We start from the raw sequence: 11,679 nt of genomic DNA, 5'->3' as shown, positions 1-11,679 counted from the left end.
ACAGTGTCAAACTTAATCTGGGTGGAGAGAGAAACATTCACTCACTCAGTCTAATTTCTCGTGTTTCTGTGTTTCGTGGTTTGGGTTTTCCATGCATTTTCAAAGTTGTAGCTCTGTAGCCTGCATATACTGTATAATTTTCGATGGCGAAAATTTGTGTAAAGTAGTAAAAATCCTTCTAGAGGAATTCTTAAAGTGGAGCCCTACAAAATAAATGACTCACATACGAGTTTCACAGTAAAATGATCAGTACTCAACCAAAGTTGTGCAACTCCGGAATAGTTGTGAGTGACATGTCGGCCATCTGAACTCTCACCCGGCAGTAAACATGACGGCAGCGTGACGTGTTAGCACCACCAGCAGTAGCAGCCTCGCTGAATCCCAAGGTATATGTTTATTTTAGCTGGAACTACGAGTACTATAACCGATTTGCTTGTTAATATTTAATTAGCATTATGTGCAGTTTATAGGAAATCAGCATAGCACCATAAACCTCAGAGAGACAGCTGCTAGCAAGCTTATCATGCTAGGGGGCTTAGCTCGAAGCTAGCCGCTAGCTACAAGTGACCGTCTGAAAATTAAGTATCCCGGCGTTTAACCTCTCATATTCTCGTTTAGACGAGGACGTGTTTGGAATGCAGTTGTGGGTTGAATGTACATCTATTAAAATATCCAGTCATACATTAATGTTAGTGTTTGTTCTAATTCAACATTATGCGAGGGAGAGGGCTGCACAGTGGCGCAGTTGGTAGCACTGTTGCCTGTGGTCGTGGGTTCGATTCCTGGCCCAAGGTCTTTCTGCATGGAGTTTGCATGTTCTCCCTGTGCATGCGTGGGTTCTCCCCGGGTACTCCAGCTTCCTCCCACAGTCCAAAAACATGACTTTCAGGTTGATTGGTCTCTCTAAATTCTCCCTAGGTGTGTGTGTGTGTGTGTGTGTGTGTGTGTGTGTGTGTGTGTGTGTGTGTGTGTGTGTGAATGAATGGTTGTTTGTCTTGTATGTCTCTGTGTTGCCCTGCGACAGACTGGCGACCTGTCCAGGGTCTTCTCGCCCGGAACGTAGCTGGAGATAGGTACCAGCACCTCCTGACCCCATTAGGGACAAAGGGTGAACAGAAAATGGATGGATGGATGGAGGAGAGGGAGAATAAAAACTTCAGATCTCATTATATCTTGTGTTGTTTTTGTAAGTTAAAAACAAGAATAATATAGGTTCAGTTGAAATATATATATATGAATATATGAGATTGACTCGCATGTTGCACCAATAATTCCATTGTTTTTGGATCTAACTTCTTGTGTATTTGCAGCGTTGCCATGGACGACCTGACCGCAGCCCTCTCATCCAGCTTCGCTGTGTCCAAGGAGCCAAACAGCACAGCCGCCCCTCACCCTCGGCTGGCTCAGTACAAGAGCAAGTACAGCGTTCTGGAGCAGAGCGAGCGGCGACGGCGTTTTCTTGACCTGCAGAAAACGTAAAACTGACCACATGTTGCCTATTTTGATGCTTGATGACACACTGAAGCCATATTCAGTTCCAGGCAGAAGTTTACGTGCATTCTTGGTTTATGCGCATAAACTATTTGAAAATTATGAAGTTATGGCCAATTTCTTCGGAAATAACATGGAGCTGTTATTTCCAAAGAAATAGCCAGCATCAGTTCAAACCCAGTGAAGTATTAATGTATCATTATTTGCATTAGTTAAATTGTTTTTATGCGGTGGTTAAGGCACCAAAAATGGTGCATTACTTGTAAATCTGGCTCTGTAAATCTTTGTTGTTGTTTTTTTTTCCTTCTTCTTCTTCTGTTTTTGAAATCTCAGGAAAAGGTTAAACTATGTCAACCACGCACGGCGCTTGGCTGATGGGGACTGGACGGGGCCAGACAGCGACGGGGAGGACGACATGGACAAACAGGAGGACAGGGAGCGGCAACAGGAAGAGGAAGAGGAGGGGATGGAGGTAGAGAGGAGGAAGCTGCCCAAGCATTATGCAAACCAGGTCAGTGGTGAAGCCGTTTGACAACCAAAACTTGCAACATCAATGTCCAGCAGAGGGCAGCGGAGTTCCACCCCTACTGCTCTTTCATCTCAGCGGTTTTATGTCAAGTCTATTTCTAAGAGTGAATTCCCATCGATGCCACGGGAAAATAACCAGGTTTCTGATTCCCGCTTAGCTCATGCTGTCAGAGTGGCTGGTGGACGTCCCACCAGATCTGGACAGCGACTGGCTGATGGTGGTCTGTCCTGTGGGGAAAAGATCTCTAATTGTTGCCTCCAAGGTAAGCCACCCTAATACTGCAGAATGTTTTGAAGCTGTTATCTTCGTGTTTGTTATTTACACTTGGGAATATGTTAGTCCTACCTTTCGTTTAGTTTTAGGGGTTTTTTTTACCTCTTGGTGGAATGTCTCAAATAAATCTATCAATTCAAATAAAGAAGCCAAGTTTGCTGACAGGATAAAGATGATGCCAGGAGACATTTCTTACTGGTTTTTGCATTTGCTGTAATTGAAACGTCCTGGTACTGGGAGGAATGCCTTTACAATCCATTTTGGACACGTTTAGAGCCACAAATATTACCTGACCTTTTGGGAAAAAAAGATCTTATAATTTTTGATCAATGTCTACAGCAGGAAATCTGTTATTTTTACAATTAATTATTTATTAGTATTTACAGTACATTTTTGAAGAATTTTGAATGAATGAGTTAGAAAAACAGCTAATTTCCCTATTGAGAAAGTGTCATTAAAATACTTTTGAGTTTGTATTATATAGCCATTTTTGTGATTTCTTTTTATTAAAGAAAAAGATACATTTTCAAAAAGATGATGGTTACTTTTTCTTATGAAATGTTGATATTTGTGCAGTTTCCAACCTAATAACAAGAAGAATAGATCTAAATAAAAATGACTGGTACTTTTAGTGTTATTCTGTTCTGTTCTAGACATTAATTACTCCCAATTATTCCCTGAGAGAACTGAAAAATAGCTAAAATCTTGTTAAACCTTTTTCTTCCAGATGCTTGGAAGCAAATGCAAAATCCACTTTTCTCTCTAAGCAGGGAGAAAGTTGCAAATGCCTCAGTCAGTAATTATTATTGCTCCACATAAAACGCTTGTAATCTAATAGGATTATTCCTAATGAATGCAAAAATGTAAATAAACATTCAGGTTCCTGAAAGAATCTCGACTTCACTCTAAAAACTAATGGTTTATGTGTAAAAGGCTTTTTATTTATTTGCCTACTTTCACACGGAAACGTTCTTGTTGCGTCTTGCCCTGTGATGTTATCACAGCAGGCTGGTTCCTCATTCGTTATCTCAAAGCCTGACCTCGGTGACGTCTAACCTGCAAAATGACTCCGCATCAAAAAGTCCCGATCGTTCGCCGTGTCGGGCAGAAACGATGGAGCCTCAGGAATCTGACTAACCCTAACCCATCGAGCAGTGAGGAGTCTCTGTGGTTTCGTAAGAGTTGTCGGTTCACAGCGAGATGTTTGCAGGCTTCCCTAATGCTTTTGGAGCAATCGCATCACTCTCGTCAAGAATGAGAAATGATTTACTGATCTTCTGTCAGTTTTGATCAAAAACAAAACAAAAAAAAAAGCACACTTCTTTTTTTTTTTCTCAGCTGACGGTAAGTTGGTAGACGAAGCAGAAAAGTTTGACCACATAGAGGATGTGGAAGGGTTTGATGCATCAGGAGTGTGCAGGGTATTTGTTGCCGTGTGAAAGTTTTAAAGCTTAGTAAGCAGGTCGGAGTTATTAAGTGGTGTTTTAATTACCACAACACATTTTGTCGTGATGCGTTTCTCAAAGAGCCCCTTGCTTTTCATCAATTCCTCTATTCAACTGGACAAGTGTCAGGCATTTTCACATTTTATGACGTTTTAAACACAAACAAGATTTTCTTACAAAATGTAGCATATAATGGTTACATTCATGTTTTTTATTTTAAGAAAATAAAGTCTGAACACTGTAGCGTGCATTTATATTTGGTTCCCTTTACTTGGATACCCCTTAAATAACTGGTTGCCTTCAGTTGGAGCCTAGTAAGTAAATGATGTCAGTGTGAGCTCAGCTGGTTTGTGAAGGTTTTAGAAGTTTGCTAAAGAATGTTTGTGAACAGCATGAGGAACAAAGAACACAGCAAGGAGGACATACACAAAGATAAACGATAAACATTCCTCAAAAGTATTCATGTTGCCTCTCGATTCAAAAACCGGATAGTGGAAGCGGATTAGTTAATGAGAAAGGTCAGCACTGCTGTCTGAACGCCTTTCTGAATAAAACACGGCAACAAACCAATCCCACAATGCTTCGCTGTAGTTCTATACAAAATAGTTTGACCCGGGCCTGGTGTCTCGCCTGTCTGCGGACAAAATGACCCAATTTTTGTCATGGGTCTACGTCAATGAGAGCCAATATTGGAGATGTTAGGTGTGCAAAAAATTCTTTAAAAACAGTAGCCCAGATTGCAGTTTGGCACAAGCCATGCAGGGGACACGGTAAACTTGAAATAGGTTGCTCTGGCTTACATGCAAAACTATCTGGGGTGAAAAACTGCAAATGCATGTCACCTTGCTTTTATTTAGATGTTTTTTTATAAATAAAAGATAAAAAAAAAAAAAACCCACCATCCCCATGGTGACACAGGCGGCCATTTTCCACTAGCAGCGCGGCTCAACTCTACTCCACTCCACACAGTTTCAGTAGTTGAACAGTTGAGTTACAACAACTCCAGGGGCTAATGTCTCCGGCGTGATCCGTACATGAAACAAATACATCCTACTTATCAAGCTATTCAATAAAGTTCAGTTTGTGGCTTAAGTTGATTTAAGACGTTTTCTATCAATCAGACTGCATCGAGTCATTGATATGAAGCATGCACTCCTCCTAGACGGTAGACAATCTCTTGCACCGTGTCATTGACTTGACAGCAATTTCTCATACTAAGCATGCATGTGGAGAGGAAAAGCTCCCCTTCAACAGGAAGAAACCTTCAGCAGAACCAGAACCTGGCTCAGTCTCCCAACAGTCTTCTGGTGTGACGTTTTCACCTCGACTCGGCATGCTTGGGGCACCCCACTCTGTGGCGTAGGTACAATGCTACAAGGGGGTTTCTCTTTAGCAGGAACAGGAAAACTGATCAGACTTGACTGGAAGATCGATGGATAGAAGCACAGGGTGACCTTGGATGAAAACCTGTATGAAGCGTAAACGGTCTTGAGGTTGTTGGTGGAGGTTCACCTTCCTAAACATTTAGCCAGAGCTAGAATGCTACGGGGTAGCTTCCCATTACCCATGCTTTGGTTTTCCTAAGTTTGAGGCAATATTGGCAACACTGATACCAATTTCCTCTTGACGCTTGTTCAAATGTCAATTTAATTTGTCTGTAAATATACACAGAGGGTTTTGTCAGCAGTAGATAGTTTCCTGCCTTCCTTTGTTTACACAGAGGTGGACATAAGTCAAAGAGCAATGTGTAAAAGTGAATATGTGCAATCCAAGGTACCAAGGTTCAATATCCTGCAACTCTGTAAACTCTTTTGACTCTTTTGCATTGGCAGAAGTGTTGAGGCCAGCATAGGAACGGTAACATTTCTCTCTTCTCGTCTGTGTGTGGTGTATGTGTGTGTCTTAAAGGGTTCCACTGCTGCGTACACTAAAAGCGGCTATTGTGTGAGCCGTTTCCCTTCCCTGCTCCCCGGTGGGAACAGACACAACTCTGCCATGGGAAAAGGTGAGCGGGTCTGTTGTTTACAGTGGAAGGAGGGGCTACTCTGATAGACCACTCAAATTTTTTATATATAAAAACTCTCTACCTCAAGTTTTATCATGACAGTCACAGAGGAAGACTTCACCTCTACATTCAGCCAAAGACGGAGTATTAACTTACACCAATTGTGTCCAAAGTCACTAAGTTTTGACTCTAAGGTCATAATTTTCCCCCAATTAAAAATAAAACATTTCTGTGGATTCTTTTCCTTTTATCTGCTCAGCAAAAAATTAAATATGTATTATTTTTATTTTAAAACAGTAAAAAAACAACAACTGATTTTTATAGGTTTGGAAATGAATGGTGTTTGGAAGATGTAAAGCTTCCCAACTTTTTTAGGGTGGGATATTTTTCTTGAACGTCCTTCAAAAACCTTTTCTAGAGTTAGTCAAGTTTAATGAATGAGTTGGCCAAACTCTGCAGGTTTGTGGCCTTACTTAATATGGAGCTAAAATGAAAAGCAAACAAATAGTTTTTATGCACTTTATCTGTAATGACATTGGAATCAGTCCATCAAAACAAGTTATTTTGCTTTTAACCTAGTGAAGCAATTACAGGAAGGCGTCTGCTGTTATTTATGTTACAAAATAAACACAAAAGCTTGGTTTTAAATAGTTAAGACTGCGTTTCAATATAGAGATTGGTGTAGGTTAGGTCATACCTCAGACAAAAGTGAAAAATAATGTTAGGAGTTAATTTAAGCAGAAAACGAACATCTCAGAAGGGAGTGGTGGTTTAGTTTCATTGTTTGCTTTTTTCTTTTTGTACCTGTTTTTTCCTAAACTGAGTAGAAAATCTAATTCTATATCCTTACAAAAAGTCCTTCAACTGCTGAAGCAGAAAATTGTAAGACATTTTTGCTAATGTCAGATTGTATTCAATGCTAAAGGGCAGAGCCTCCGATAGCTGCAGCCTCAGGCACCTGTGTACACATGTCTTTTATTGTTTGTTTTTTGTTCTTTTGGACGGGCTGCACCGAAATGTCAATTTCCTCCCTGGGGGGCCTAAGAAATGTATTTTTCTTCTTCTAAGAGTTTTAGGATTGGCAGTAAAGTACCGGTGGATATTTTTCATTGTTCGCTGGTCTCTTTTCTATGTAGACTACACCATCTTGGACTGCATTTACAGTGAGGTGGACAGAACGTACTACATCCTGGATGTCATGTGTTGGAGAGGACACCCGGTCTACGACTGCCCAGTAAGCAATCCAGGATGGCTCGTCCAGCTCTTCTGATGTGGCCACGTTGCTCGTTTTATTGGCTTGGAATGTGAAAGAAAACTTCTAAGTTTCTCTTGTTCTTGTTTTCTCATCAACAGACTGAGTTTCGCTTCTACTGGCTCCAGTCTAAGGTCCAGGAGACAGACGGCCTGTCGAAGATCGCCAAACGCAACCCTGTGGGTATCTGCACCAAGATGAATTCTCTCCTCATGTCAAATTGTTTATTTCAAGTTTAACAAGCTCCGGACTGAAGACGATTGTACTTGTTCTCTCATTAATACCTAGTTTTAAGTTCGGTTCACACTATTATACTGAATTATTTCATGTTCATAGCTCATTAAGCAAACAATCTGAACTTAGTACCAATAGAAGTTAGTTCTCCCAAATTTATCCGTTTAATTGCGAAATCTCTCGCAATATTTTGCTCTCATGTGAGTGTTAGTATGTTGGTTATGTCATTATGTAGCAATTGGAACCAGGAATATGCCGGCTTTTATTTGCATCTGCTGTTCACGCTCATACCCTGGAGTTCAACTCCCAAAATAGCTGCTGTCATGCACACGTTTCTGTTTTAGTTGTCAGAAAACTAAATTATCAGGAAAACCGCAGAAAAAAACGTTGCCCTGTAACTCTTTATTTTTTCATTTCTAAAAGCGTTCTAATCAGCTAAGATCATTATTTTTGTTTGAACAGGTCAGCTACCAAGATCTTCACTTGCATACTTGGGCTAAATTTAATAAAAATTTAAAGCATGACGCTACAGTTTCATTCATTTCGAGCCTGCAAACCCACAATATGTCATCGACATAATGTCTGTTATGTCCATGAGGCCATAGACAAAATTATTATCATCATCATCCGTCTCGACACGGAGTGTAATGAAGGCGTCTGAGTGTGACTCAAACATTTGCCTGACAGAAAAGACCAGCGAGGAAAAAAAATCTATAGATTAAATCGTCCTGTCGAGACAAAGTCTAAGACCTGAGGTTAACATATGAAAGGCTAACTTACTGTTTTAAATGGATTTAAGACACTTTAATGAAATAAAATGACTTCAGTTCATATTTTAAGGTCTTGGTTTCAAATGCATCAATTGAAGACGTTTTAAGGACACCCTGGTTGATGTTTCATCATTCTTCTTTGTTGAAGAGAGAAATGTCTTTCAGTAAGATAAATTTAATCACAAGTGACAGTAATTTACTGTGACAGCGTCAATTCTAGAGACCAGGGAAACTAATGTATGCCATTAAAATCAATTGAATAACAATTCAATTGTTGAGTGGTAAAGCCCAGTAGGAGCTAAGTAATCTTGGGGGTTTAACAAAAAAACCTCATTTGGAGCTAACATGACGATGCTCAGGTTTTCTTTTCTCTGCTTAAACAGTTCCGGTTCGTGAGTCTCCAAAGCACCGACTGCAGAGCCGAGTCCATTCAGAAAGCACTGGCAGCCGAGTACAGCTTCGGTGTAAGTCGTTCATCTCCAACATGTGGGGTGTAATGTGTAATAAAAAGTCAATTTTACTGGTATTGTTGTTTTTATTTTTGCCTCTGCAGGTGGACGGACTTCTCTTCTACCACCGGCAGACCCACTACACCCCCGGCAGCACCCCTCTGGTTGGCTGGCTTCGCCCCTACATGGTGACAGACATCCTGGGTATGGAGGTTCCCGTAGGACCCCTCACCGCCAAGCCGGAGTACGCCGGCCAGCAGCTGCAGCAGATCCTGGAACACAAACAAGCGTCCGTCGAGGTCCGCCCCGCCAACAGAAGCGGCGGCTACGAGCTAGAGTACCTGTCCACTCCGAGCACGGACAGCAAGGACGCCTTGAACTTCCTGAATCAGAAGCCAATAAAGGAGGCAAACATGGAAATGTGAGGGAGGCTTAAATCAAGTTTCCTGTGTTGGCAGCACACTGGAAGCTCTTTAAAAAACTCTGCTCAAGGACCAATCGCAACGCGTGGCTAATTTTAATCCAGCACGTCTCTGGACGCCCTCTGAGTGCAGATTAGTGGTTCTGTGCTGCATGCTGACCTTCAGACCGTTAAAACACAACTCAGAACAGATGACGGAGACACAAAAATGACAACCTTTTTTTGGCCAAGTAATTTCTCGCTGCTCTGCGCGTTCTCATTGTAGGTAAAGAGTGCATGAAACATCTCATCATTACGGTTTGTGGGTTTGCAGGTTTTCTGCAGCTGCTGTTTCATGCCTACTCAGCAGAATACAGCAGCTTCAGCAGGTCATTAGTTCAGCGCCAGTAGAGCATGCTGAGCTGTCAGTGGAGGGTGAAGCGCCACCGACGATATCCCGTCAGTCGCTGATTAGCATCTGTGATGAATTTTTATAGTAGAATGGTAAAGTTAAAATGTTTTAAAGTGCACATTTTTAAATAAATGCCTTTTTATTGACAGCTGTTTTCATGTTTCCACACATTGCTCTGAAGTTTTATTTAGCTTTTCAAGTTTCATTTTGTAAACGTGGCAGTATTGTTATTGATATTCAGACCATTCAGATATTTAAAGATTTAAGTACTGGAAGCTACGTCATCATTAATAAGTGTTTTATGATTGCTGTGGCTCATTCAGGTTTAACAACCTGAGGAGTTTTCTTTTCTACATTTTTTTTTATCTAATCATATTTTATAACACTGTGCAGGCAGATGGGGCGCAATACTTTATTGAATCACACTTCTCCACAGTGGAGATGGTAGGTTGTTTTTCATCTATACACATCTTTCATGTAGACCAAAAACATCCATTTTAGTGTTTTCTTTTGCACGCCATTTTGTAAAAACTGGACATTTTATGGCTTTTTCACCAACAACTTTCTTCACCACTTATCCACAAACGGCAGATTCATAAAGTCTTAGTTTAATAGTAAAAAAAAAAAATTGTCTTATCTACACTTCGCAAGTGTAGATCATATGAAACTCCATACTTAAATTAGCGGTCTTAACATGACAAAATGTGGAAAAAATTGAAAAGGTGTTAATATTTTTGTCAGGGGGGAAAAAAAATCATCTAAAGGCTGTTTCTTGTAAACTATAGATGAAGTGGCATTTAGAAGGTCGTGGTTTAAATTTGAAAGCTCATCCCGCCTCCCTCCCATCTGGTACCTGATCGGTAGAGCTGCGTGGTTTCAGATGTTCCTGTGGATGGTAAGCCATGACTCAGTGCTCACCTTTGCTCATCAGCAGAAATATATTGTGTTATTTTCAAAACCCTGCAAAAAAGAAAGAAAAAAAAAATCACAATGAATAGACCTGAAAGTGTAAAGTAAGGTTGTGATGCAATTATTTCATTTGTGCAACTATTAAAAATTTTGGTCAAAATAAACTCATTGGTGTATAGAAGATTTTTTTGATGCTAATGGGGGTGCTCCAATAAATTGGCCCCAAATGTATTAATTTTGGGAGATCGGTTGATGTGAAACTGGTATCCACAAGTTTTATCTACCTCCGCAAAGGTCTGAAAGTCACTTTTCAGGCAAAACAACAAAAAAAAATTGTATTGGCCAGATACAACCGCTGCACTTATACTAGCTAATAATAATAATAAATTGTTAATTTTAAATCCAACTGATTTTAAAAGGAAAATTGGGGGGTTATAATTTGTAACAGACGAATAGCCGGACGCAGGAGCAAACTTCTTCAGTCCACATCTGGTTTGTTGGGTAGCTGTTGGGCTAGCTTCCTAAAACTGTCCACTCCACATGTACCGTGTTTTCACTGCAGCAGCAGAACCTCTAGGACCGTTTTGAGTCTCTAAAGACTACATTTTAGAATCGGTTCTCAAATGTAGCCTTACTGAAAGAGTGATATGTATTTTCTGACACATTTCCATTCGTTGTTAAGAGACGTCCAGGCACACGACAGCATTTAGCTGTAGAAATCAGGTCACAGACATTAGCAACCTCAATAAACTAGCGTGATGTACAGCCAGAATATGACACATCTTGCGTTTCTCGTGTACCACTGTTCACTTTTTCTATAATGGAAAAAAAAAGTTGACTATTTTTCTCCTTGTTTTGCTGCTGTGACGGTATCAAAAGTGCTCTGGCCGCCCACGCGGAACATTAACCTGTGAAAATATATTCAACAGCCTTCTGTGGGGATAAAAGTCACTGTGGAAATGTAAGTGGAGGAAGTGGAGGGGGAAAAAAAAGGGCAAACATGTTCACACATGTTGCCTTCTGGTGGTGTGGGTTTTTTTTTTTTTTTTTTTGTTTAGTTTTTGTGTGTGTAATGCTAAGAAAACAAAGTGAGGTGTGAGTACTTTTAATTATTCTGTTAGCTCTATTGAAGAAATTAAGCTTCTACCAAAAGTTTTAAATACGTTGCAGTTCAGAGAAAACGATTCATAGAGTGCAAGTCGGATGTCGCCTCTTTAAACCGAAAGAGCTGTGGAAGAGAGGAAATTGAGTTGCGTGGTTTTTGCAGGAATTCAGATATGACTCAGCAGCAGCCATCACTTTCCAGGAACTGAGCACCTGTTGATTCACAGCTGCTTCACTCAACGCCTCTCTCTCTCTCTCACACACACACACACACACACACACACACACACGTACCCACACACTCACCCCTACTGGAGGTCTCTGTTCTCTGTGTGAAAACTGCTACGCGACACCTCGTAATTCTTCGACACCTGTTAAAAACAGGATATTGTTATGCAGAAAATTT

At 40.6% G+C, this 11,679-nt stretch overlaps 1 protein-coding gene across 2 annotated transcripts; it reads left to right on the top strand.

Moving 5' to 3' along the window:
* The first annotated feature begins 297 nt into the window (after positions 1-297).
* snupn (snurportin 1) lies at positions 298-10,327 on the top strand. Of its 2 annotated transcripts, none has more exons than XM_005816466.2 (9): positions 298-386; positions 1,311-1,475; positions 1,825-2,002; positions 2,178-2,282; positions 5,647-5,743; positions 6,880-6,977; positions 7,097-7,174; positions 8,383-8,463; positions 8,553-10,327. In XM_005816466.2, the coding sequence occupies exons 2-9, from the start codon at positions 1,318-1,320 to the stop codon at positions 8,871-8,873; spliced, it is 1,116 nt and encodes a 371-aa protein (XP_005816523.1). In that variant the 5' UTR covers positions 298-386; positions 1,311-1,317; the 3' UTR covers positions 8,874-10,327. The 2 variants fall into 2 exon arrangements, with proteins under 2 accessions (XP_005816523.1, XP_023181600.1); XM_023325832.1 differs by lacking the exon at positions 298-386 and adding an exon at positions 1,086-1,186.
* The last annotated feature ends 1,352 nt before the right edge of the window (positions 10,328-11,679 follow it).

This window comes from Xiphophorus maculatus, chromosome 2, assembly GCF_002775205.1.
Source record: "Xiphophorus maculatus strain JP 163 A chromosome 2, X_maculatus-5.0-male, whole genome shotgun sequence".
Lineage (NCBI taxonomy): Eukaryota > Metazoa > Chordata > Actinopteri > Cyprinodontiformes > Poeciliidae > Xiphophorus > Xiphophorus maculatus.
Note: the sequence above shows the minus strand (reverse complement) of the source record. Positions and strands in the feature narration are given on the sequence as shown.